The sequence below is a fragment of the Cynoglossus semilaevis genome, chromosome 11, assembly GCF_000523025.1.
Source record: "Cynoglossus semilaevis isolate Cse_v1.0 chromosome 11, Cse_v1.0, whole genome shotgun sequence".
In the NCBI taxonomy this organism is placed as follows: Eukaryota; Metazoa; Chordata; class Actinopteri; order Pleuronectiformes; family Cynoglossidae; genus Cynoglossus; species Cynoglossus semilaevis.
This window is the reverse complement of record NC_024317.1, coordinates 15,998,012-16,023,312: the sequence shown is the minus strand read 5'-3', so window position 1 is coordinate 16,023,312 and position 25,301 is coordinate 15,998,012. Positions and strand designations below refer to the sequence as shown.

Sequence of the window (25,301 nt, the reverse complement as noted above, 5' to 3'; positions counted from 1 at the left end):
TGATGAGAAAACCTTTAAAAATAAAGTTACAAATAAATCCCCAGACCTTGGCATATAAAGAAATTTGATTGTTTCTGCAAAGCCACCTTTTTTTTCTCCTCAGAAGACAAAAAAACAATAAAATACATTGAAGGTACTTTGTTCAATCCACCTGACATTTGCCTTCCCAGTTATACCACACAAAATTGGTCGAATCATCGAAGGCAGTCCCACTGACCGCTGCGGCCTCCTCCATGTCGGCGATCGTATCTCAGCGGTCAATGGCCAATCTATCATCGAGCTGTCTCACAGCGACATTGTTCAGCTTATCAAGGAAGCCGGCAATGTTGTCACTCTCACCGTTATTCCTGAAGACGGTGAGTAACAGGCGTGTGTGTGCTGTCAATACAAATGAATGCTCTCTGCTGACAGAGTCTGAGATGAAAACTGGAGGAAATCTTAGGAAGGATTCACTTAAATACACATTTATATATATACATGTGTTTCCATATATACGTGTGTGTGTGTGTGTGATTATATAAAACAATTTTATATGTACAGTATATATATACATATACTTACATATACCTATACATATAGTATACATATACCTATATACATACTATATGTATAATATATACAAAATTGGTTAGTGATATTATGATTGAGTCAAATATTCCAATTTTTCAGAGTACAAAGGCCCTCCCTCTGGTGCCAGTTCAGCCAAGGCCAGTCCGGCTCTTCAGCACAGAATCATAGGCCAAAGGTCAGCACTTCAGGATGAATGGTTTGTTTCACATGAAGTTTTTCTTAATAAAGTTTACTCTATATCCAAACCTACAGTATATGACATGATGATACATAGAGTATACGTACAGTACCCCGTACTACTGCATCTTCTGTGTCATTCAGTTTTAACCACGACTCAGAGGAGAAATGGGACGGACTCACCTCGTCTGAGCTCGGGACGCTGTGTGTGACTGGACCCAACCAGGTAAAAATAATCCTCTTATCCCTCAGATCCTCAGATTTGTTGTCTTAAAGATTATCTGCAGGTTTAAGCTGCTGGAGACAAAGGTCTATCAGTAATCAGCCAAAAAATCCACAACTCTATGAAAGGAGAAAATTGCTGTGTTTATCCGCCTGCTGCCCTGGTTCGTACTGTACTGTTTTAGGCAGGCGTTTACCTTCACCATACTCTGCGCCAACCTATTCCTTTTTATTTTAAACATTATTGAACTTCACGAGGCACCGACATACAGTACTGTGTTTGTGTGTCCTGTCTTCTGGGCAGGGTTGTCTGACTGTGGAACTGGAGAGAAGTGCCAGGGGCTTTGGTTTCAGTCTGCGGGGAGGAACAGAGTACAACATGGGCTTGTACATTCTCCGACTGGCTGAGGATGGGCCTGCCCAGCTGGATGGAAGAATCCATGTGAGTTCTTCTGTCACAGTCGTGTTTATAGATGCCATTCTTTCATTTTAAAGTTTATAATAATATCTAACATGTACTGGGAAATGTGTTTTCTGGCAGAGTTAATCCTCCTAAAAAAAAAAACCTGAAGAAAATATTTTTGTTATACTGTGTCAGATTTTTGCTTTATGAAATTATATCAGAACAGAACTTGTTATTAATAAAAAAATAAAAGAATTATAAAGGAAAAAGAAAAAAGAAGGAGAGAACTTTAATAAAAAGAACTGAAATTAACTGGTTATATCAGACAGAAACAAAACAAGTGATTTAAGGATTCAAGGGTTTCTATCATCAGACCCAGGGTTATTACTACATAAACTAGAGGAGAATGTAGACAGGCGTGATAGTAATATCCTTTTCGAAAAGGTTCAGTAAGAACAACTGAAAATTGTAAACCAGAGAAGAGATGAATTAAAAAGAAGCACAACGACAACTGTTAATTCATAATAGTAAATTAGTCAGAGTCTAATTATACATATACGTATATGTATGTATGTACAGTTTGATACATATATAATTGTTTTTACTCATCTATTGTCATGTTCTGTCACATGTTGGTCAGTATTGTGGAACAAAAAAGCAGGACATTAGGTAGACAAAGGTTTTTTATGTCTCTCTTGAAGACGGAGCAAAACATAGAACTGAGACTTTGACTTCCTCATATGTCAGTATTTCTATTAATAAATAAACTATAAATACTTTAAACACTAAGTTCTAAGAACATTTTTCCTCACAAGTCGCAATCCATCTGTTTAAGTCAACGTAATTTCAACTTAATGTTAATTATGACCTCATTCAGCATTAAATACCACATCTATACTTCAGGCATACTTGCTCCACCCCCTGCCTCCATATATGGAGGGATTCATTAATGAAGTAATAATAAAACATACGCCTCCCTGTGGTCTGCAGCTAATGCAGAATATCAAAAACCAGTTTTTATCCCAGTAAAACTTGATTAAATTTCCATCGGTGAATTGTTAAGAAGCTCATTCAGCTTCGCTCACCATAATTACACACAGTTTGCTTTTCTTGTATGCATACGGCTACATCAGATTTTGTCAGGTAAATCAAGGGAAATGTGGTCTCTGTTGGTGAGCACTGATTGCAGGAGACATTACACTAATTGAATGCAATGATTGCAGTTGCCAATTACAGCGCAGAGTGTGTGATATTATATTGCGGTAATGCTTTTAGCAGTTTTTTTGTGTGTGCGCTTTAATCCACTCTTACCCTAATTGTTAGTTGAATTCATTAAAAAATTAAATAAATAACTAAAATTGAACATTCACATAAAATCACACACACTTTCAGGTCGCTATCAATTCTTCTGGAAAAGAAGATGTTTTAGTTCTGGGGAATTGGAAGATTTATGTATGATATACATTAGATATAAATACATGTATAGAGGTTTTTGGAATGTGGAATGAAACTGGAGTAACTAAACTAACACACTAGGAGAAAGACTGGGCATCAAACAGGTGACCCTTGCTGTAAGGCAAGACCCTCTTACACTGTGGCTCCTTAATTGGGCAAACATAAAAGAATGTAAATTGTACCTCACTCTGTTAAAGGACACTGGAAGTGACCTTGAGTGAATGGGTGTCCATTACTGGGGCGATCATGTGGTTGGTGACGGTCGGGGGCTGAGGCTCAGACTGAATGAGACTGTCATTATTATGATGATTATTATTAGTGGAGAGAGAATAGTGGCTTGTGACGAGACTCAGTCAGAGTCCTGACAGTCTGTGATCTCTGGGCGTGACTTTGACGATTGATGGGAGTTGGGGAATGTCAACGCTGATTACAGCCTAACGGACTGAGATCTGTGTGTGTGTGTGTTACTGATAAAAAGAGAACCATTTTTCACTCTACAATAAGTGGATGTCACTTCTGTACATCATTTCTGTAAATGTCATGACAGGTGGGGGATGAAATTGTGGAAATCAACGGTGAGCCGGCGCGCGGCATTTCTCACACACGGGCAATTGAACTGATCCAGGCTGGAGGAAACAAAGTGGTTCTTCTGCTGAGACCTGGAGCAGGTCTGGCCCAGGACGGCAGTAAGTACCTGTTTTATGATTTGCGGATTGAGGTTTTACTTTCATTTATTAATTTAACATTGTTTAATATAATACAATATGTCGGGAAAATAAATATGAAGATGAAACCTTTTGATTTGTGTTTGACGTCATCTGCAGTCAGGAAGAAAAATCCACAAAAACAAAAGTTAGCATTAGCAAAAGTGCTGTGTTTGATGCACGATGTTTCCTATTAACAACAGGAGGGAAGAAAATATAATGAAATGTTTCACCTGCTCTCCTGTTGGATGGATTATATTGTTTTGTCCATTGATTTTCTTCTCTCTTTTTTTGAGCCAAATTGTTTTTTTACTGCCTTCATTAACACTCTGCTTCCTTACGGCTCTTCCTGTTCTTGCTTCTGATGCAGGTAGTACAACTTCCTCTACTGTATGCTACTACACCGAGCACCAACACTAACACCTTCACTGATTTACTGGCCTCTACTCTTTCACCTTGGTAAATCCTTCTCTTTGGCAACTTTCCCTGTCTCTTAAAGGTGGAGTACGCAGGAATTTGTCACAGATGTCGGTGAACACGGAGTAGGCGGGGCTACTGCATTAATCTGCTCCTGTGGCGTTCATGGTTAAAAGTCATTAATTCTTTAATTAACAAAACAAAACAGAGAAAAAGTTGATCATTTATGGTGCTGTTTGTCTAACAAAATGAAATACATTCTCTCATGTTCCATAAACTTCACAATGAAAACTTTCAAATTAACAATCTTGCTTTAGTCATAAAAACTAGTTATGGAAACATTCATGATAATAGATCATTCACAAAAGTCTGGAGACTAAGTTGGCATTAATAACATCTAGTGTTTTTCAGGTAGTATTTCTGGGCTTTTTTGCCCAGCAGATGGCAGCATTCCCATAACATTTCCAACCAGAACCTCTTGATCAAGAGAAGAAAAATGCAGACAGAGGGAAACGACCATTCACTTCTAGTCTTCCCTTACAATAACTGACACTTGCATGATAATATGGTTTATTCTAATTTTCTCTATTCCTGCATACTCTGACCTCTGATGTAGAATCACAATGTCTCCCTTTCTTTCCTCTTGCCTCTACTACATGTTGTTTTCTCCTTTGTTCTGGAACATATTGTATAAAGATTGTGATTCCCACACAGGTCGACATGATCAGAAAGCCGTTTCACCCGCAAGCAGCTCCAGTGAGGTGTTTTACTCCGACACATCCCCCCTAACCTCTCCATTCCCCACCACCTCTAACCTCATGTCCCCACCTTTCTCCGGCAAACCGAAGCATTCCCGCAGCTGGAACAACACATCCCCGCAAGGCCTCAAACCCCGCAACGGCAGGCTGTTGAGCTCGGTAGAGGAGAGTGGTGAGTGGGCCGACCAGGAGACATCCAGTCCCCCTACCACCTCACCCGATCACAAAAAGTTCTACAAGAGGACCAGGCCTATAAAGGACTTCAGAGACGTTAGCGGACTTAAGAAAACAGGGGAGACGGTTCGTGAGGCTAAAGAGCAAAATCTCAGTCTGACAAAGACGGAGAGTCGGGAGGTAACAGCAGGTAGGAACAGGATTTCTCACACAAACACAAAAATAGAAACTGCTAAAAATAGGAAGTCTGGAACTCCTCAGTCTGGGCTTCAAGTGACTTCAGCTCTGCAGCGTGCAGAGCATCAGAGGAGATTACGGGACTCTTCCAGCAAAGAGAGCTTAAGTCATGAGAAGAATAATGGTAAAGAGCGGAGCCTTGAGCTTAGAGGTTACACAAAAGAAAGGCAGATGGTACAGAGCGACGGGAAGAAGAGGCAAGAACCGGAAAGATTTGAAAGGAGACTGGCTGGAGAACCGCAACATCTGCGAGCGTCTCCTCGTACCGTCAGAGAGAACCAAAAAGCTTCAAGCAAAGAGTCAGGGCAGAGAGAGGCTAATGGCCGGGGCAGATCTGTGGAACAGTGCACCAGGGGTAAAGAGATTGTGGACAAAAAAGACACAGAAAAAACACAGAGTAGAAAAGTTTCTGTCATTCAACCGAGAGAGGCCAAAGGAAGACAGGATGTCTCGTCTCATTACAAAGACAACAGCAGTACAGACGACTCCGGGACCTCTGTGAACAGTATTCCAAGGATCACACTGGCCTCACAGGGTCAGATTAGCCCTGGTCCGTGGAAAGTACCGAGCTCAGCAAGAATCCTGTCCCAGGAAGAAATATTCCGTGACCCGTTATGATGGAATATGAATCCGACTTGAGCTGTGCCATTAGATATATGACAATACCTTTAGCAGGCTGTTTTTCTGCATTCTTCCATGAAACAGAGGAGTACAACACAGTGCCACTTTTATTACCTTTGGACCTCGTGCAGATCTCATTTTTTCTAAAGATCTGTTTTTTCCAGAGTCATTCAACACGTCCTACGTGGCATGTAGCAGCGCCCCCTGCCTAGTCCGCTGCTTCAGAATCCTCCTTTGTGGGACTCCAGCACGTGCGGCATGCTTGAAGCTTTTTCTTTAAAAGAAAAAAATGTAAATACGCTACTTGCTGATCTGATCCTGCGTCTCCTGTGGAACAACCATTACCAACAAAGCGTCACTCATTGCAATGCAATATTGCTCCATATGCAGAGACGGAATCACCTCTCCTCGCCCTGCCTGTGATCAAAATGTAGGTTCTCTTTTGCCGTCATTCTGGAGAAAACTGCTCCTTTTCTTTTTCAACTGCATGAACCTCTTCCTCTCCTGATTCACTGCATGTGTTTTGCACATCACTGAGAATGATCTTTTTACTACTTTATAATTCCCGTCCTGAGCATTGGGCAAATTCAGTTACAAAAAAAAAAAAACACAACCCAGCAATCATTCATTTCACCAGGGACCTTTAACTTTTCCACAGTTCCAGACAGAACTTGTCTCCAAACAAACTGCATCATTAAAAAGACCAGAAACTTGTGGATTGAGATCTTGTTTACCATGTGTATATTAACGACCAGTGTGTCATTTACTACGATGATAGATACTATAAATATATATATATATATATTATATGTAGCTGTACCAAACCATTCCACATTTTGATAACAACTTCAAAGATTCATCCCAGTTGAACTTTTCAGCTCGTTTCCAGTGTACTGTGGTAGGAGTTACCGCAGGTCTTTGTAGGCCGTAAAACGTATAGTTAGCGTGCATTAACTTAGACATACGTTCGCTAATACTTGGGCATAGGTTTGTTAATACTTAAAATGTGTTTCAAATACATATATGTGTATATATGTACGTAAATAGGTATATATGTATATATATACTGTATGTATATATATACTCATATATAAACTTACATATATTTATATATGTGTGTGTATATATATTAGGGCTGTCAAACAACAACACATAGTAGCTATTGATTAATCACTAACAACAATGATTAATCATGTAACTAATCCAAAAGATGGAATTATTAATATGGAAAAAGATATAAAGTAAAATATATTAAAGTTGAACAGAAAGTTTAGCTTCAAAGAGTTAGTAATCCGTATCAGCCTTCAGTTCTGATAGCCCAATATATATACTGTATTTATATCGGGTCAAAAAGTTCTAAGACATTGGCTTCTGCGATGGGTGAAAGATGGGTTTCTATTTAACATAGATTCTTTTTTATTTGGTGGGAAAAAAACAATGTAAGCACTGAATTTTGAATTTCTCACATTATAACGTTGAAAATGTGATCAATCAAAGTTGTTCAACACTGGATAAAGACATAATGCTTTTAAAGCTGTTGAAGACGTCTGAGAGACCTGTCTCTGAACTTTATGACTTGCATTTTTTATTGCACTGCATCTGCCCTGATAGCATATCAACAACAGAATAACAGAATGACCATGAGTCTTATTACATTTGTGATGTGGACTTGTTGTCCTTCTGCTAAGATTTTCATATTATGATGTTTTTTCTTACTTCTCTCTAAAGCTGTTTTTGTTTTCTAAGATTATTATAATCCAAGGCCAGATTGTGGATAATATATATAATACTGTGCAACATTTGCATCAGGCCTGCGGACCTTTCACTTTATCCTATCCAGAACGTCAAAAAATACGATTATAAAGATGTGCAATTGTCCTTCGTGTTGTGCAACCGATTGTCAGAGTACATTAAGAGTTACGGAGTATAGAGTTGTGTTGGTTTTGACAGAAATCCTGAGAGTTAAAAATGTTCTTTTTTTTCTTTTTGTAAAGGACCAGTGTGTCAAATAATCTGTAGCTGAGAATTCAAGAGGAACTTGCCAGAATGCCAGAAAACTAAGGATCGTATCGTTTTACTATATTTAGTGTTTGTGTTTACAAAAAATATATATATTTAAGTAGCTGCAGTATGCAACCTCACCACTAAGTCATAGACACTGTTCCTGTACAGAAGATTAAATTAAATGGCTAAGATGAACAAGTGCATTTGCAGACAAAACACATACATTTAAAACTTGGCTGTTAATCTGAAGACAGCCAAGCTCCTGCTGTAACATCAGTGAGGGTAGATAACATTGATTAGCCACACTTATCTAACCTCCTGGAACATTAATAACCAGATGAGCTCAGGGAACGCTGTATCGCGCAAATACGTGATAAAGAGTGTACGAGTGTCAGGCAAGGTCTCAGTGGAGAAGTGAGATTTTAGGGGTAGAAACATGGACTGCATAGAAGAAAGGGACGTTGACATCAGTGAAGTCCTGGAGTTTGAAGTGGACATGATGGGACAGTAACTCTGTGTGCGTGGAAGTCTAAGATTAACAAAGGTTAAGGTAAAGAAATATTTTATTAAATACTGTTGGATTTTTTTTCCACAACAGCCATGCTTTATCTTTGATTTCATCCCAATGGGATCACATTTTTTTTATAAACTTGAAATAAAGTTTTATTGAAGAAGATATTAAAAAAAGCAACAAATATTTAAAAAACATTGCAAAGAAAATCTGGCCCTATTCGACCATTCACACCGAGTTACTACCAGAACCAGCAGAGCACTGCTAGACTTGTTCTGGGACTGTGTTCAGAATCACTAGTGGATGTGCTGTCAATCAGACCCTGGTGAGTTTCTGTGCAATAGTGTGGTTGGTTGATGGAGTAAATCCAACCCTGAGTGTTAGGTACCGGCAGGTCTCTCTGGTCCAGAATCAGAGGATGGCCTACTCCTCCTCCTCCTCTTCCTCCCTTTCCTCTTCTTCTTCATTCTCTTTCTCCACTTTTCTTTCCTATTTCACCTTTGTATCATTCAGTGGCCTTGCATCGCTTCATTAGAGAGAACATCCTTGTGCTATCTTTTACATCCTGTACGTAGGTAGTAGATGTACTATACATGTTTGTACATTGTACAGCACCTTTATAAATACTTTACTGCGTGCTTTTCCGGGGAGAGAAAAAGTTTAAGACAAAAAAAATAAATAAAAAAATAGAGGTATATTATATCGCTCCATTATTTTTTTAAGGAAAAAAGGAAAAAATATTTAAAATTGACTTTTAAAAGACAGGCTGTGAGCTCGACATGTTGTTCTGTTCATGCACTGAAAAATAAAATAAAGTTTTGCTGAAAAACACTCGTGAAGAGTTCTGAACTGTACTGTAAACAAATTCAGATTTCAAAGTGGAAATGATGTTGCTGTCGTATCGATGAGTCGGTTTGCACGTTACACTCAGACACTTGCTGTTGCCATGGCAGAAGTCCAGTTGTCATGGCAGCTCTGTGATTTCCTCTGTATATAGCAGGCATTGTACTTCTTATATGCATCATGTCCAATCCTGGGTGTTCACCATTTCCACGGCGTTAATGAAAGCACGGTGGTTGGACTGAAATCACACATTCTTATTAGAAATTACACTGGCCTAACTATAAGAAATGAAATGCACACTTAATCAAATATAATGAGGTTAATCCATTTGCGCAAATAATTTCGTCGACTGCAGGGGCCCAAGGTCAAGGCACTGCTGACATGTGGTGTATTTAAGTTGCTGGAGCCCCTTGGTTTTGGAGTGACCCTGGTTTGTGTAAGACAGACATGCCCAAACAGTTCCTCAAAGGGCCGTGTGGCTGCAACCAACCAACCAACCACAGTTTGACCAATCAGCTGTCTGAAGACTGAGACCAGTTGATTAAACCTGTCAACTCAGGTGTGCTACTGCTTGGTTGGAACAAAAACCTGCAGCCACACGGCCCTTTGTGGAACAGTTTGGGCACCCCTGGTGTAAGACATCCTCGGCTGTCTTATTAGAGGTAAGAGATGGGCAGGTGTAAATGGTCACACTGAGCAGCGTGTGGTTTAATAACTGAGTGAAGTTCTATTTTGGTGGCTGTAGTTCAGAAATAGGAACACTATCCATCTCTGTGGTAACTGCTCTGATGACCATTCAAGAGGATTTTATTATACAGGTTACATTGTTTACCTGTCTATCTGTCTGTCTATGACCCTTATCTGTCGGTCTTAAAGTATTTACGTCTACATCAGATAGTTGCAATAAATACAGATGTCCACTAGAGGTCACTTACAGTGAAGAAATCTCAACACGTGGTCGAAGAAAGATAAGAAGAATAAGAATCAAATACGTAATTATTCTGTGTTGATAAAACGAAACTGCTTTATAATTAGTTTTAAAAACTGCTTATTATCTAATGACCAAATATTTTTGATAGGGGTCCGTATTGTTTTGGTGATTTTTCTGTTTTGGTATTATTAGACGAAGTAGTCAAACACATAGTTGTACTTGATTTATATATATATATATATATATATTTCTCTTTAGTCAACACTGTCTTATTTTCCAAGATGTTTTTGCTCCATAGACAGAAAGAAACAAAGAAGATAAATACCATCCAGTTGTTGTGGTGGGAATTATGAGATAATTACAATTTTAATTTGTGTATAGAAGGCAAAGGCCTGAGCAAACTCCCCATAACAGAGGCACAGAGAACGTTCTTCCTCCAACACTTCCCTAAAACATGCTTAACCTCAGTGACAGAAAAACAACAAAAACAGACGAACAATGTGAATATTAATGCTAGGAATAGAACCTTCTTCCTTTTATCTGACATGAGGAGAAACAGACACATTCTTTTACACTGTAACCGAGGAGGGAGTTGTCCAGTGGTTAATTTGGACAAGGTGCTGGAGAGATAAGAGGAGCAGGCAGTGCCGCTACCCATCAGGCACTGAAGATGTGATGTGTTTCCTTAGCGGACTCTCATTTGTTACCTCTGAATGTTTGCTTTATAAAGGCCTTAAAAGGAGATACACTTTTCACAAACTCTTCAGAGCATGTGTAACTTTTTTTTTACTTTCTTTCATTACATTTTATTGTTTGACAGGTAGCCAAACATTATACATCTCCACTGGTTAAACAAAACACTCAACCAATGAACAATGATTCAGACATGGTTCTGACACATTCTGTTAGCTTCTTGTTGCCAGGGTTCTCAATGATGTTTCTTAGGCAACTCTGGGTGGAGGACCGTGACGCCCCGATTCAACAAACGCATGTGGCTGTAAATGACTGCCAGAGAGAACTCTCTGAAATTCACCCACTCGTGGACTTTGTGTTACTTTTCTGTGTTTTAGTGTTTTAGCCCAGAGCTAATCACATCTTGTTATGCCATTTTAAAGCCCGTTTAGAAGGAGATGGCTGCTAAAACGTTTTTGGTATGTAGTACCCAGCATGGCCACCACTAATAAGGTGTCTTTTAAATAAATATTATATCATATGTTGTTAAAGATGCTAAGATTCTCTTTAGGAGTGACAAGGATGGACAGGATCAGGATGGTTTAAAAGCAAAATTAGAAAAACTTTTTTTTCAGTTTGTTCAGGCGACAAAACCAAAAAGGAGAAAAAAACATCACTGTTGCATCTTGATATTACCATGCTAACAGAATAGAATAGATGAAGGCTGAACATCAGGAGACCCAAAGAGGAATTACCCCCTTTTTCCAGGATACACCCAAAACAGCTGATTGTTTTCCCACACTGTTGCCATAGAAAAGAAGGTGGAAACCAGTGAACGTCTTTTATCGCCAGATAAACTTTTTGTTGAACCTAAATCAACCCTAACATTTGTTTGTATTTTATTATTATTATTATTATTATTGCGCAATTGATATCTTCATAACTTATGACTCGTCTTGTGTTGTTGACTGAGGTTTCCGACACGAGTCCAGTTAAACCTCCTCAGAAACCTCAAAATGCGTTGACGACGAATTCTAGCAAGTGTCCGGAACAAACGCTCACCCGTTTATACCTTTCAAAATAAAACCGTGTACTTTACAAAGTGAAGGTATGCTTGTTTTACATGCTGATCTACGCCCACCTTTCAACATCTGATCAAATAAAACTAGAGTGAAAACCAAAACATAATATAGATCCATATATATCTGGTAACTGGTAAACTAGCCAGGGTTTGACCCGACCGTTGCCCGATTTTTTTATACTTTAGCTCTGGTATATATACATTAGTCTCGGATCTTTTTCAGTTGCAACAGTGCAGCGTTCTCGTGTGAGGTTATTTGATTGTGAAAATATTTGATTATATATTGTCTTTTTGATTCTAACTTGACGGTTCAGAAGAAGTGGGAGGAGCACTGGGTGATCTGCATAGTTAAGAAGCCGCCGAACCGCTGTAGTCGCAGAAGTTGTTGGACTAAAGTTCAGAGAAGCAGGGGGGAAAAGAGGCATCTGCTCTTTTATATGCTCTCTCCATCAACATGGATGTTCTCCTGGACACCTGTGGAACATATTTGCTGCTGTTTCATCTGTTTGTCCTGAAGGCAGCAGGTCAGTAAAGCCCGGCAGTGTCTGCAGAGGGAGATTGTATTTATCATCAGCAAGTGTCAGAGTTAGATTTGCAGTTTTTATTTACAGACAACAAACTGAAAGAACGTCAAGTGCAGTAACTTGAGAATTACCAGAGAAATTAAAAACAAAAAGGCATAACTGCAGTAGTGTTATAGTTAAATATTATAAAAATAGATATTTCTTATATATAATTAGCCTAAAGAGAAGCAATTAAACCATTAATGTTCGTATGCAAACTGCAGTACTTAGTAGTAGTAATAGTAGTAACAGTAGTAATAGCATTACCGTCTTAACATTTGAAAAAGAAGTAAGTAAGTAAGAAGAAAAGGTGTATAAAGTTGTATAGAATAGCGAACTGACGTACTAACTTACGTTTTTTTGCCTATTTTACTGATTATAATTCACCTTACTTCTTTTATTACTTTATTTTTTATGTTATTTACTTACTTTATTTTCCCAAATTACACTTCTGTTTTATTTGACACTATTTACTATTTGTCTATTCTTTAATTACTCTGTTACTTTGCTCCTTTACTTAACTAAATCTTACTGTACTTCATTTTACTTTACTCCACTAAACCTTACACTTAACTAGAACTGTAAGTTAAGAATTTACTAAATGAATTAATTAAATTAAGAAATACTGACTCTTGGATTGTTATTTATTATAAAAGTTTTGTTTTATTCAGAATCAAAAATTACGATGAGAAATCAGAATGACAAATGAATAAGTAAATATTGTCAAAAATTAGATAAATAAAATGTGATCATTTATAGAATTCCTTCCACCTAGATTTAAGATTTATAACCTCAGGCCATATGTACATGCTGTTAACAAGATTTTCTGAATCTGAAAATCACATCTACATTTAGCCTTTTTTTTTAAAGATGTGACTCACAGTTTAATATCCTAAAGGTGGACAATATCATTGAACACTAGTGATATTTGCTCTGTGTCTCATTCCTCCTTCTCCAGCCCAGTGTTCGAAACATCCAGGAGGTGAAAACATTGTCTTTACACGCGAAACACTTCTATTGAATGACTTCCCAGAAGGCTCTGAAGTCACCTTTCAGTGTGCTTCGGGCTACACGATAGACAGTGGCTCAGGAGTATCAAAATGTATCAGTGGACACTGGAGTGCCCTCGACTTGAGGTGTAAAAGTGAGTCCTAATATCTACACTTTGTAGCCTTCTTGGTTGTATGTAGGGCTGGGTGTCACCAGGTACCTTGCGGTATGATACTATCATCATATTTTGCTATGGTAACGATTATCACGACACTGCGATTCTGTGGTAATTGATATATAGCAATGCATTTCAACCATACATTTACAGCAAGATGAAATATCGTGATGTATTGTAGTATCGATATTTTGGCACAGCCCTAGTTGTGTGTGTTTTCAAACAGTGGTGCAGCAGCTCAGCAGCTCTTTGGGTGTTTTCATGTTTCAGAGAAAGACTGTGGTCTCCCTCAACCTCAGCCTCATATGAGGTTCAACACCAGTGAGGGTACTCTGTTTGGTAATCATCTTAAGGTCACCTGTGATGAAGGGTGAGTACAGCGGTGTGAGGTTGCATGTGTTTTCATATTGCTTCATATACAGTATCTCTGGAACTGATTAGACAGGCTGTATTTTCAAAGGAGAATATGTGGTACAGTATTTCAGCCTGTAACTGTATGAATTACGGGCTGGATTACGTAATATGTTTAAAAAAGAAAAATAGTCTTGAAAGACAAATAGAGGCATTGTCGGAATGTGTGACCTCATACATTAACTGATTAGTTGCTCTTGTTTCTCCATGCCCGTGAACAGTGTTGATATAAGCAGTCTGGACGAAATTGTGCAGGAATTTAAACTTGGGGATGAAATCACAGTTCTAATTCTTCCATCTTATATAAACTACTCTTCCTCATCTTTCCTTAATTTCCCAAAAGATACCAGATCCGTGGTTCCAGCTTCAAACAGTGTCTTTTCTCAGGCTGGTTTGGAACGTCAAGATGTGAAGGTGAATGATGTTTAAATGTTTACAATGTTTAAAGAATCGATTATGGATATAAATCACTTTAAAATCGTCTAAGACAACAGTTCCCAAATGCACACCTAATTCTTCTCACCTTTGGAAAAAAAACACGCAAGCAACAAGTGTTCTTATAAAGGCAGCATGTTTAATCATACTCAAATAACCAGAACACACCTCTCCTAAAAACCAACACATTTTCCTGTTTGGTTTTGCCCCTCAGTTGTGACGTGTCAGAAACCTGCTGTAGTGGCCCACGGCAGAAGTCTGTGGGATTCTCAGGACGGACCCAGATATGGAGAAAACATCCATTATGTGTGTAATGAAGGGTACACACTTGTCGGCAACAGCAGCATCAGGTGTGGTAAAGGAGGTGACTATGATTCTGGGCCTCCTGAATGCAAAGGTATGTGGTGAATAATCTGTGGACCACAAGTTGTTGGCTTATTTTAAGACTTTTAAGACACAGAGCAAAAAAAGTCAATATTTGAAGCTTAAATGATACTAATGTTTTGATATATAGACAGGTACACTGTACAATATCTGCCAGTTTGTGTAGATATTGTACAATTTTCCTTACATACTACATTAAACCATTTATATATAAAATGAATAAAGGTGTTTACAAATGAAGTTAGTAAAGGCCAGATATAGACTAGATACTCTTCATGTTTTTTGTGAAGATCCCTTCTATTTATTGTCCAGATATACCACACATTTCTAATGATGATACAGGTTGTAATGAGGAGAACTGCCAACTTCATCAATACCTGTGTTTTTTGACAGTCTCATTTGTGGCTGGAACAACTGGAGACGGAAATACGACAAATACAACCTCAGCCCAAGGTATTATTTATGTCTTCATATTCATGTATATTTTATGGATGGTCTGGGGAAACTGAGAAACTGACACACAGTCCGTGTGACTTCAGCTGACATTTACTGAAAATCTTGGTCTCGTCCAAAGTCTCCATATCTTCTTTCTCTTCTCCTTCCTTTTCTCCTCCCTTTCTCCCTTCAGGGGGCACCACAGCTGCTCCTTCACCTCCTTCTCACCCCTGTGCTTCCTCTACTGTTCAACCAAGTATCTCTTTGTCCTCTTTAAGGACATCAACAAGTCGTCTCTGGGGTGAGTTTTTGAAACAAACTAGTTCCCGTGCAAACTGGTTGGCGAGTCTTAATGCTCTATGTCCGAATGATGGACAAGACTTTTTAATAAATTTATGGGTGATGGCGACATAAACACAAACGTTGTAGGTGGAGGACGTGGTAAACCGAGAACCTTGTGTACTAATAAGGTAGTCAAAGAAGAGGAAATAAGTATTTGTCACAGGCAACAAATGCAGCCGCTGTTGACTGTGTTGGTTCTTCATACAAACACACATCAGTAAAAAATGATTATTTTTTTTTGTTGATTTATTTTGACAGTGTTGACTTCCACAGATGTACCCACAATATCTGCAACAAGTCAAGGATATGAGACTACTACGACCAGTGGAACTGTCCCACCAGGTACGTGAACAGGCTTCACAGCACACACTGGTCACTGTCTGTTAATAAGACTGCAGTAGGCTCATTAGCATTGGACTCTGCCCTTAAACGCATGACTGGATGCACATGCTGATTGATGTCCAGAAACAGTCTCGTTCCTGAGGAGGACAGTTATTGTCTCCAGATTCAAGCATGAATGTCAGTGACTCTCATCCTGTTGTTCAAAGGTGGCATTGTGACAACTGATGATAGAACCACCAGTAAAAGTGCTACAAGTGCACCTACAACAACAACACTGTCACTGCGAGGTAGAGATAGATGGCTTTTCATTTTAAATTTTTTTGTACACATTAAAAGGCCTGACCTTCTTAATGAGTCTTCTCTTGTGTTGCATGCAAATAACAAATGCATAACAATACTACTATAATTATTGTTATTATTATTGTTGTTGTTTAATTGTATCATTTTGTCTCATTATATTTAATCCCTTCTTAATAAAATCCAAGAAAATGTTGAATTCTACACGTTGAACAGGTTGTTTTGCCATTTAATTGCCATTATACTGATATACACTGAATTATACTGCGTTTCATTTGCAGGTAGACAGGACGGTGCTGTGGACAGCAGTGTAGACATGGGCAAGTTTTTTGATACCTCAAAAAAGTTCTAAGACAAATGGGAAAAATTATTTCATTATCAAAATAAAAAACAATTACTGTGTCTATCCTTTATTTAAGTCTAAACATGTTTCCATCAGAGAATTCCTTCTTTGTAACGTTTTGGAGGAACAGGTATTCGTTCAAGTTTGGTTTAAGATTTGACTTGAAAATGGTTCATTTTTCTGGGTTCATATACAAGATCACCTAAAAGGTAACACAGCTCGACACTCAACAAATTCTTATTTTTCTAATCTTTATTTTAGCGAGCTAAATATTTGAAAACATCAAACACGTAATGACAAAAGTTGTCAAAGCTGTTGGAGAGACATGAGAGACCTGTCTGAATCTGGTGAAGTCATTAACATCAGATGACATTTGTCTTGGAACCTTTTCCTCCTACCCTCATTGTTGTAAAGTGTTTTGTTTTTGTTCTACTTTTGACTTTTTGTTTTGTTTTGTTTTTTTTCTAGGACACGTGCCTGTAGTGATATCCGTGATTTCCGTGACTTTGGGTAAAGTTCTTTTTTATTCTTCAATCCTTGTTTCCTGTAATTGTAAAATGTTTTTAAAAATACAAAACAGTAGTAAATTTCTATTTTATTGTTTTCACAGTTGCAATTATACTGATGTTCTTTTTACACAAGTTTCTGAAAAGGAGAAAAGGGTGAGAAGTAACTTTCTAGTCTCTCTGCATGCTTTATTCTGGATTCTTCCTTTTTGTGTTTTTCTGTTTGCCTTATCTGCTCTCCCGCCCCACTCCTTGTTTAGTTAACCATGTTAAATGTTCACCTCCACACTAGCACGTTTTCTGTCAGCAGCGCACCATGCACCAGTCAACTAACACCAGGCCTAATGTGCACAAGCTTCACTTTCTGCCTCATGTTTATGGCTTTTGGCCTCTTTAAGGAAATCTCAATGTCTTTGTTTCCATGAGGAATAAGGGAAGTTGACAGGAAATTCTTTGACACTGCATAACTAGCTCTGACGTAAAAGTCAGTGTCGAGGTAAATAATTCGTCCCAGGTTTAAAACATTAAAGCTCAAACAATGTAGAAATAAAAGCTAGGTAGATCCAGAGAGTGAAGAATTATTTATGTGATAACCTCTACATTTTTAACTTTATATTTTCCTGCGTTTCCCTATCAAAACAAATCAAAACTCCCTTTAACCATGCTTCTTTATCTTTAAAAACATAACTAGCCTCATTCTTTATCAAGCCAAGTTGAATGTTACCGTATTTTCCAGACTAAACATCAAAAAGTGTTTGTCTAGAGTAAAAAAAAAAGCGTGCGAATAAGAATTGAAGAAAGACACACACAAAGATCTTCTTTAACAGCTGTGAATATCTCTCTTGTTTTAGTTTATAACCAAGTGCTGCCACCTAGTGGTATTGAAGTATTGAATTGAGCTGAAGATGTACAAGAAGTAGCATCAGGTCCAGTTGGTCAGTTAGTTTTCCTTCTGGTGCTCCAGTACTGTTATTGCTATTTTTCTGCGGTGCTGTAGTAGTATTCAGTAGTATCCAGAAGTGTAGACAGTGCCATCTGGAGGCCGTATATGCTGTGGGGTTTATTTTGATAACGTAAGAGTTGGTCTAGTTAGCCTAACGTAAGTCATTCCCTCTCCTACTGTTACAGTTGAATGAAAGAAACTGAAAATATGACTTTACTGTTATCTATGATATCTAATGATGTACAGGTCGTTCTGGAGTATAAAACTCAGGACCAGCGACTTATAGTCCAGAAAATACGGTAACTGTAACACTAACATGGCAGAATCCTTGTCAATTATGCAACTTAAAGACGGATGAAGTTTTAACAGCAAACAAAAGAACAACATTACTGAACAATGCTGACACAAACTCCTTATTTGGTGACACTATAGCTCATATGACACCAGAGAAGACCTGAAGCCGGAGTTATTACAGTTCCAAAATCTTTAGATTGTCCTCCTCAATCAGGTATTTGTCAACTCATGTATTCATTCCTATTTAAAAACATAGAAAGTAACTTCAAATACATATTTAATACCTGTTAAAATGTAAAATAAAAGCTAAAATAAACGGATTTAAGTGTATATAATTGAGCTTTGGACCATATAATGGTATAATGATTAGGAATTATTACAGTACTTATGTCATTAGAATACAAACACTAAAATTTAGTTCAGTTTACTAATACAAGAGTAGTCATAAAGTTCCTAGACGAATGTCCTAATGTCACAGGGGTCTGTTTTTAATCATTTACACATGTGAGGACATTTCTTTTTTGTGTCTCCATCAGCTTGGACAGGTTTATTCATTACCCTGTGCGTTGTGACATTTAATTTGATCGAGATTTTTTTAAAACCCTTAACCATTAAAAAAGCATATTTTAAACCAAACATGAATTGTAACCTATAAAAATCCCTCACACTTTGCAACAAGTTTTGATCTAGCGCCATCTAGAAATCACAAGCAGTTTGTGGATCTGGTGTGAAGGATATTGTCCAGAAAGAAGGAATTCACTGATGGATTTGTTAAGATTTAAATATATATTATAAAGTTATTTTTTTTCTTTCAAAATATTCTTGGAACTTTTTGACTTACCCTTGTCACACAGTAATTTTCTGAGATCAATAAAGTAATTCTTTAAATATTACACTATAGTTGATAAAACATGTTTTTTCTGCAACTTTATAGGAATTACATGGGTTTTTTTTTTTTTCTCTTCATTTCTTGTCAACACCAGGTCTGGAACAGCTCCTATCAGTTAAAGAACATCTGTGACCAGGAAGGATGTGCCAGGAAACTGTAACAGAGTTGAAAAGAAGTGAATTTGCTGTTTTTTAGTTGTTGCACTTCCAATGGCACTAAACCAAATCTCCAGATTAATGTCAGAATTAATACAGAATCCTTCCAGCAGTGAAACAGCACTTTTTATATTATATAATATATATGTTATTTTTATTTACACTGTATTGTAATGTAAAGTTGTGAATATTTAATGCCTCTGTAGTTTTCTCTGTTATTTATATGAGGTTTAGAGCAAGTGTTTTTTCAACCATTATATTCCTTGTTTTCTATATTCTGTTGTTTTTTTTATATTTTCATTTGTACAGACCAGTGAAAAATGGCAATTCAAGGGACAAACAATGTGGTTTATTCACTCAGCTTGACTGGATTGTTGTCTCATATAGATACCATCGCCTGCATCTTTCGCCTCCTGACTTTTCTTCTGTGTTGTACATTGTTAAAGGTCTGTAGGCTGTAACACAATAAAGGCTGAAGTCTAGTCAGAGGGCAGCACTGTAATAAATGGTTCTTGCTTTTGTCTTACAGTAGCTGTTTCAAAAACTATATAGTTGAGCCTTAACTCGACAGAATCCACTGAACCATATTATTTTCTGCTCGTCTATTCTGCTACTAACAAAGAGATAAAATGATAAATCAGTGAATTGTTTCCAGTGTGGCACACATGAAGAAAATATTATAATCAGAATTTATTTGCATGTTATGGTTGCCCTGCAAAAGCTGAACCTCTGTCATTCACTCTGGATAGTCTGGTGTGAATGTGAGTGTGAATGGCTGCTCATCTCCCACCTCCCTCCCTCCCAGCATACCCTTGAAAATGATTAGACAGCAGTACATGAAGTTCTAATGAGAACAGAATTTAATAGCTAACCTTAAGTGTCAGTGAAACGTGCTACTCTGGTACAGTACTGACTTCATTACAGTGGTTCCTTCCTGAATGATTCATGTTTGCTTATGGTCCTTAAAGCATTTTTCTTGCTTTTTCTTTTACACTTTTGATTGATCATGTTAGACTGAGTCGTGGAACAAATTGTACTGCAGCGATCAGCTAATTGATTTAGCTAGCAGAGATAAACACTCTATTTAAAACAAATGTGACTTTGAATCATTCATAACAGAGAAGGACCAGGCCTTTGTGCTGGCAGCAAAGGTTCAGAACCAGGGATTACAATGAAACAGCTCATTGTGCTCCGCTCTGGTTCTGTGCCAGGCGCGGTAGCTTTAAATGAGAAATTTCTCAGTCGTCACAAACCTCAACAACAAGTTGTGTTGAGTAATTTATGGTCAGAGTTTACAGTTTCCTCCGATATGATTCATAAAGAATTATTGAGCCTCGTCTGGACTGAATGTCCCTGAAATGATGGGACAAGAATCACAAACAGGACATTCATTCATAATCTGCGTCATTCATCCATCTTATGTGGACAGACAGTTTATTACCAGGGAGCAGGGATCAACATTTTTTCTCCGAGGGTGGGTGTGGGAGGGTGGAGAACACTGCTGGTAGTTGTTGAAGTCCTGATTCATTAGTTCATCACCCCCACTCCAGCTCCGTCCAGGAAGTAAAAAAAATGCCATTAGCAGCTTTGTCATGGTCTGGTACTTAGACTCAGTGGGTGTCTCCAGTTAATAGTTCACATACAGTATATAGAGTGTGTTGTAACAGTGGCATCTACAAGGGACATGTTGTGAGAAATGGAATAGAAGAATAGTCCATAATAAACTGTAATGTCATTGTTGACACTATATATATATATATATATATATATATATATTATGCATGCCATTCAGGAAATTAACCTTGACTATATATACAAAAAGTCTGAATATGTATAACAGAAAGTCTAAATATATATATTTATTTTATTTTATGGTCTGTATTGTCATTGTACCACGAGGATACAACAAAACTGAGCCTCTGCTTTTAACAAGGGGAGCAGTGGGCAGCTTTAAAGCTCAACTCAAAAAAAAAAAAAAAAGGAATGTGAATGTCAGCGGTCAATTGTAGGGGCGCGCTGATATTGGAACGTTTGTATAACGGAAGTAGGAATACGTTGTGCGGTCCTTATTTCCGGTTGCGGATCCAAGCGAGCATCAGTTGTATTGGATCACACATTCAGATGTGGTGCCTCACCCGGGATTTCTGCCCTGTCTTTGATTGCAAAATACTCAAATCTGATGATTTTTACCTCAGTCATCCTGAAAATGCATATTTTAACACAGATCAGTGGAAAATATTTATATTTATTTCATGTACTTTTTTTCATGATGATGGCAGGTGAGGCACTACCTCCCCTGCCTCCCCTGACCGCACGTATATATATAAAATAGTCCCTTATTTATCCCACAATGGGGAAACTCAATGCAGTGCAACTCACCAAAGCTGCCTCAGGAGGCGCCATTAACAGCCAGTGTGACTGTACTTGCCCCTGCTTGTTCTCTCCCCATCATCATTTATCTCCCGTCTGCTGTCTCCCCCTGATTTTTGCATTTCTTTCTTTGCCAAGGCAGTTGGCTGAACAGTCTGAGTCTGGAGCTGCTGGAAAATGTTTCCTTTTAAAAGGGATTTTTTTCTTCTTCTCCCATTTGTTGCCAATGTGCTGTTTCAGTGGGTGATCCAGTTTGGTTTTCAAAAATATTTGTAAAATGTATTCTGCTCTACTGTGTAATTTCCCCCTTTTCCCTGTCATTTCCTAAGGAAGAATCTGTAACTTTAGTTCAATGTAAAAACGTGTTTTGTAACTTTTGGTTTGAAAGGAATGGGCCTGACTTGGCAAATATAGTTGTAATCTAGATATAATACTTAAACAGAGGAGAGTTTGTGAATAAAATAAAGTCTTTGGCAATCATCCAAACCTGAGTGACAGTAGGAAACATGATGCCTCGCCCCAGATCATTTCCACTAATTCCACCTCTTTCATCAAAATCCTGGTTTTCCACAGCATTAGTCCCACACCCATCCTGGCTGTTCCCAGAAAAACACTTCCTAAATATCACATGTCAAACCACATTAAATATTCACATTGTCTGAACACTTTAATAACTTTCAGACATTTGGAAAATCTCAACATTTCTTTATGAGAAGCTCAGACAGAACAGAGAGATTTTGAGACTTTATGTTGTTTTTAAATGAAAAATACTTTAGACTAGAAGGTCTGTTCAATAATACATTAACTTAGGACAGATCCCCCCCCCCAAAAAAAGTTTGAACCAAAAACATACAAATGTAGCAGAAAACGATCAAAATTTTCAGGTCCACAACAAATTCGTTATAAATGAAACATATTTGAAGTCTGGCCAATCAAAGGTTAAAGTGATGATTGCCATTGATAATTTTACATTTCTGAATTGATAACTACATTATGTTGTATAGTGAACTGTGAACACTTTCCAAACACTTTTCAACTTTATGGATTGCTTGTTGCTAGGCTTATGTAGGCTAGGCTACGCTACACTAGGCTACTTACACTTCTTTTCGGAGTAAAAATACGACCACTCAAATAAACCGTTTTTGAGTTATTATGTAATGATTTATTAAACAATAAAGTCACTGATTTTCCTAGATGGAATATTTAAATATCTATGATACAATCATGTTAAACTGGCCATAAAACTGTTCAATAACATAGTCAAACCTCTGCCACATTTAAAACTTCCATCACCCCCACACCACGAATGACAAGTCACATTACTTCACTTAAGCAGGGCGTATTTCGCAATTGAATCCATTCAATTTAATACAGTTTAATCTTATGAATCATAAATTATTGCTGATATGACAGTGTAGAAAAAACAATGTTACACAATTACTGACTGCGAGCACAGACACATAGATACAAAGTGTATGAAGAGGTCAGAGGTATCATGAAAATGTCAAGCCTTTATGGTAACAATAATCTTTCTTTCTCTTACAGGAAGTTGCAACTTCAGTTGACCACAGCTGGACTCTCAAACAAGTTCCATCATATTAAAGTCTGAAGACCAGGATGTCATGGTCGGTCCTTAAACAGTGTTGTATGACAGGGAAGAGGAAGAGGTGGACTCATCTGGCCTGAAATGGATTGCTGGTCTGCTTCATCCTACTGCAGTCACACTATCTGAGTCACACAAACACGGGGGAACCTCGCCACAGAGGAAGTGATGCAGTTTTACACACAGCATTAAAATAGGTTCTTGTTAAACCACACCAAACACATGCTTTTAAACCAAGTCACATTTTTGTGGCCGTGCAGAGTCAACCTAGCTGCCCGACAAAACAAAGTGTATTTGTTATGCTGAACGCTAGTTAAAGTGGTTAAAGTGGTTATGAAACAACAGGCTATGATGGAGTACAAAAAAAGAAAAAAAAATAGGAAGAGTAGGTTGTTGGTAAAAGTCTGGGATCACCTCTTCAAGTTCTGTTCTCATGAGCAGAACTGAAGACAAACTTGACCTAAATGGTTCCCAGTGTTCTAGAGCCGGAACATATGTTCAGCATGGATCCCTCACCAGTGTTTATGTGCCGTTTAATTGGCCTGTTTAAAATGTAAGCCTTTTTAAACAATGCTTACATGAGTGTGTGGCCTAAACATCTGGTTTGCAGAACTTTAAACTGATCAAAGATGGAACATGAGGCGGTAAAATAAACATAAACATGTATAAACATAACAACAAATATTGTAAAATACCAAAGTTTTTTTTTCTCTTCCAGGCATCTACACAATAGACCAGGATGGCAAATCCAGGACCAGGTTTATATGAAACTGGACCTACTGTCAGGTAAATAATGTACCTTTAAAACAATCTGTCTAAATCATTTAAATAATACACAGGTTTATATTTACATGTTTTTAATTTAAATCTATGCAAGGTGCTAACATTTTACCTAAATTGGACCCAATCCCCCTGTTGAAAACTTTTGACTCTTATGTTGTACCAGCAACCTTTATTGGACCATTTATACTCTTCGGCTCTTTGATTTCTCCTGTTACCTGAAGGCCACCATATGTTCCAATAGACGTCTAGGAATTCAGTTGGTTTACAAGTGCTCACTCACTCCCAGCTGCCTCTCAACCTCTGCACTCCACCCTGCAGACATGTGGACATCAGCTGCAGCACAGGGCCGTACATTAAAGTCATGAAAATAAAGATAGCAACGGTAGGTGTGTGTGTACAACTGTACACAGTACCACAACAGATGTGCTGGTCAGACCACGACTTGACCTCAACCACTCTCTCATTTCATCAACATCTGGATTGTACTCAATCATAAAGCAGGTGTGAGACGACCGAAAAAGAAACAAAATCTCTCCTAACGTAGTTGTGATGGCAGCTGGTTGTTGGCGTGTCCATAACACGACTCAACTTGTTTAATCATCTTGTTTTTCTTTTTACCCCAGAACAGCTCATGCCCTGAATGTGGGCATTAATGCATTAATTATATATATATAGTACGGCATAGCTGTTCTCTCCATTTCCATTTGTATTTTAACAAATTCTTCTGAAAGATAAACTTGAACATACCTTGGATTTGTTGTAGTTATATTTGCATAATGGCCCAGCCAGGGTGGAAACTCCTGCAACATTGTTCCAGTCTAGAGTGAATGGTGAGTCACAGTGGGTTTGTGCCTGGGTTGAATTCTCAGTGTTTTATGGTCGATTTGTGAGCATTAATCTTACAGTGGATAACGAATTGTCATCAGTACGACAGGATCTTTCCAACAACAACCGTCCATGTGTTTCTCTCACAGGCAAAGCCAATTACCACTCTTCTACCGTGTAGACCTCATATCACTGTACATTGCCTTAATATATAACATTATGTATGTCATTATAAAACCTTTATCTGGCATAGGTTTGAATTTAAATAGTGCTACTTAAGTGGAGAGCAGACTCTGAAACTTTTTATCACTTGTCCTCCTGAACCAGCTTTCTGTGAATCTTAGTGAAGACACCATTCATAATAGAAACTCACATCCCCAGGTTCCCTTTGGTGATAACGCTCAAAGTTATCTGCCTCACGTAAACCTGGGTTTTG

At 37.9% G+C, this 25,301-nt stretch overlaps 2 protein-coding genes and 1 long non-coding RNA gene across 13 annotated transcripts in view; all 3 read left to right on the top strand.

The window, feature by feature from the left end:
* magi3b (membrane associated guanylate kinase, WW and PDZ domain containing 3b) overlaps positions 1-9,084 on the top strand; it is a 120,757-nt gene extending 111,673 nt beyond the window's left edge. The window contains exons 17-22 of the mRNA XM_025059773.1: positions 171-356; positions 670-766; positions 892-973; positions 1,274-1,411; positions 3,375-3,513; positions 4,663-9,084. Coding sequence (XP_024915541.1) covers positions 171-356; positions 670-766; positions 892-973; positions 1,274-1,411; positions 3,375-3,513; positions 4,663-5,735 — 1,715 coding nt within the window. The 3' untranslated portion in view covers positions 5,736-9,084. The remainder of the gene's footprint in view (positions 1-170; positions 357-669; positions 767-891; positions 974-1,273; positions 1,412-3,374; positions 3,514-4,662) is intronic.
* Positions 9,085-9,629: 545 nt separating this feature from the next.
* im:7151449 (complement factor H) lies at positions 9,630-19,929 on the top strand. 10 transcript variants are annotated; one of them, XM_008320921.3, is made up of 15 exons: positions 9,630-9,758; positions 12,095-12,304; positions 13,302-13,487; positions 13,779-13,878; positions 14,263-14,333; positions 14,569-14,751; positions 15,132-15,191; positions 15,367-15,474; positions 15,789-15,857; positions 16,064-16,144; positions 16,436-16,474; positions 16,966-17,007; positions 17,108-17,159; positions 18,379-18,454; positions 19,224-19,929. In XM_008320921.3, exons 2-14 carry the CDS (start codon positions 12,235-12,237, stop codon positions 18,434-18,436), a joined length of 1,119 nt encoding a protein of 372 aa, XP_008319143.1. In that variant the 5' UTR covers positions 9,630-9,758; positions 12,095-12,234; the 3' UTR covers positions 18,437-18,454; positions 19,224-19,929. The 10 variants fall into 10 exon arrangements, with proteins under 10 accessions (XP_008319143.1, XP_008319148.1, XP_024915539.1 ...); XM_008320920.3 differs by having other exon boundaries at positions 9,631-9,758; positions 15,774-15,857; XM_025059770.1 differs by having other exon boundaries at positions 9,651-9,758; positions 12,098-12,304; positions 15,774-15,857.
* Positions 19,930-21,049: 1,120 nt separating this feature from the next.
* The window catches only part of LOC112487689 (uncharacterized), a 6,958-nt gene continuing 2,706 nt past the window's right edge, over positions 21,050-25,301 (top strand). Inside the window, exons 1-2 of one of the 2 annotated variants that reach the window (XR_003051003.1) lie at positions 21,050-24,043; positions 24,262-24,422. This is a non-coding gene — a long non-coding RNA (uncharacterized LOC112487689). The remainder of the gene's footprint in view (positions 24,044-24,261; positions 24,423-25,301) is intronic. The other variant, XR_003051002.1, reaches the window with a different exon arrangement.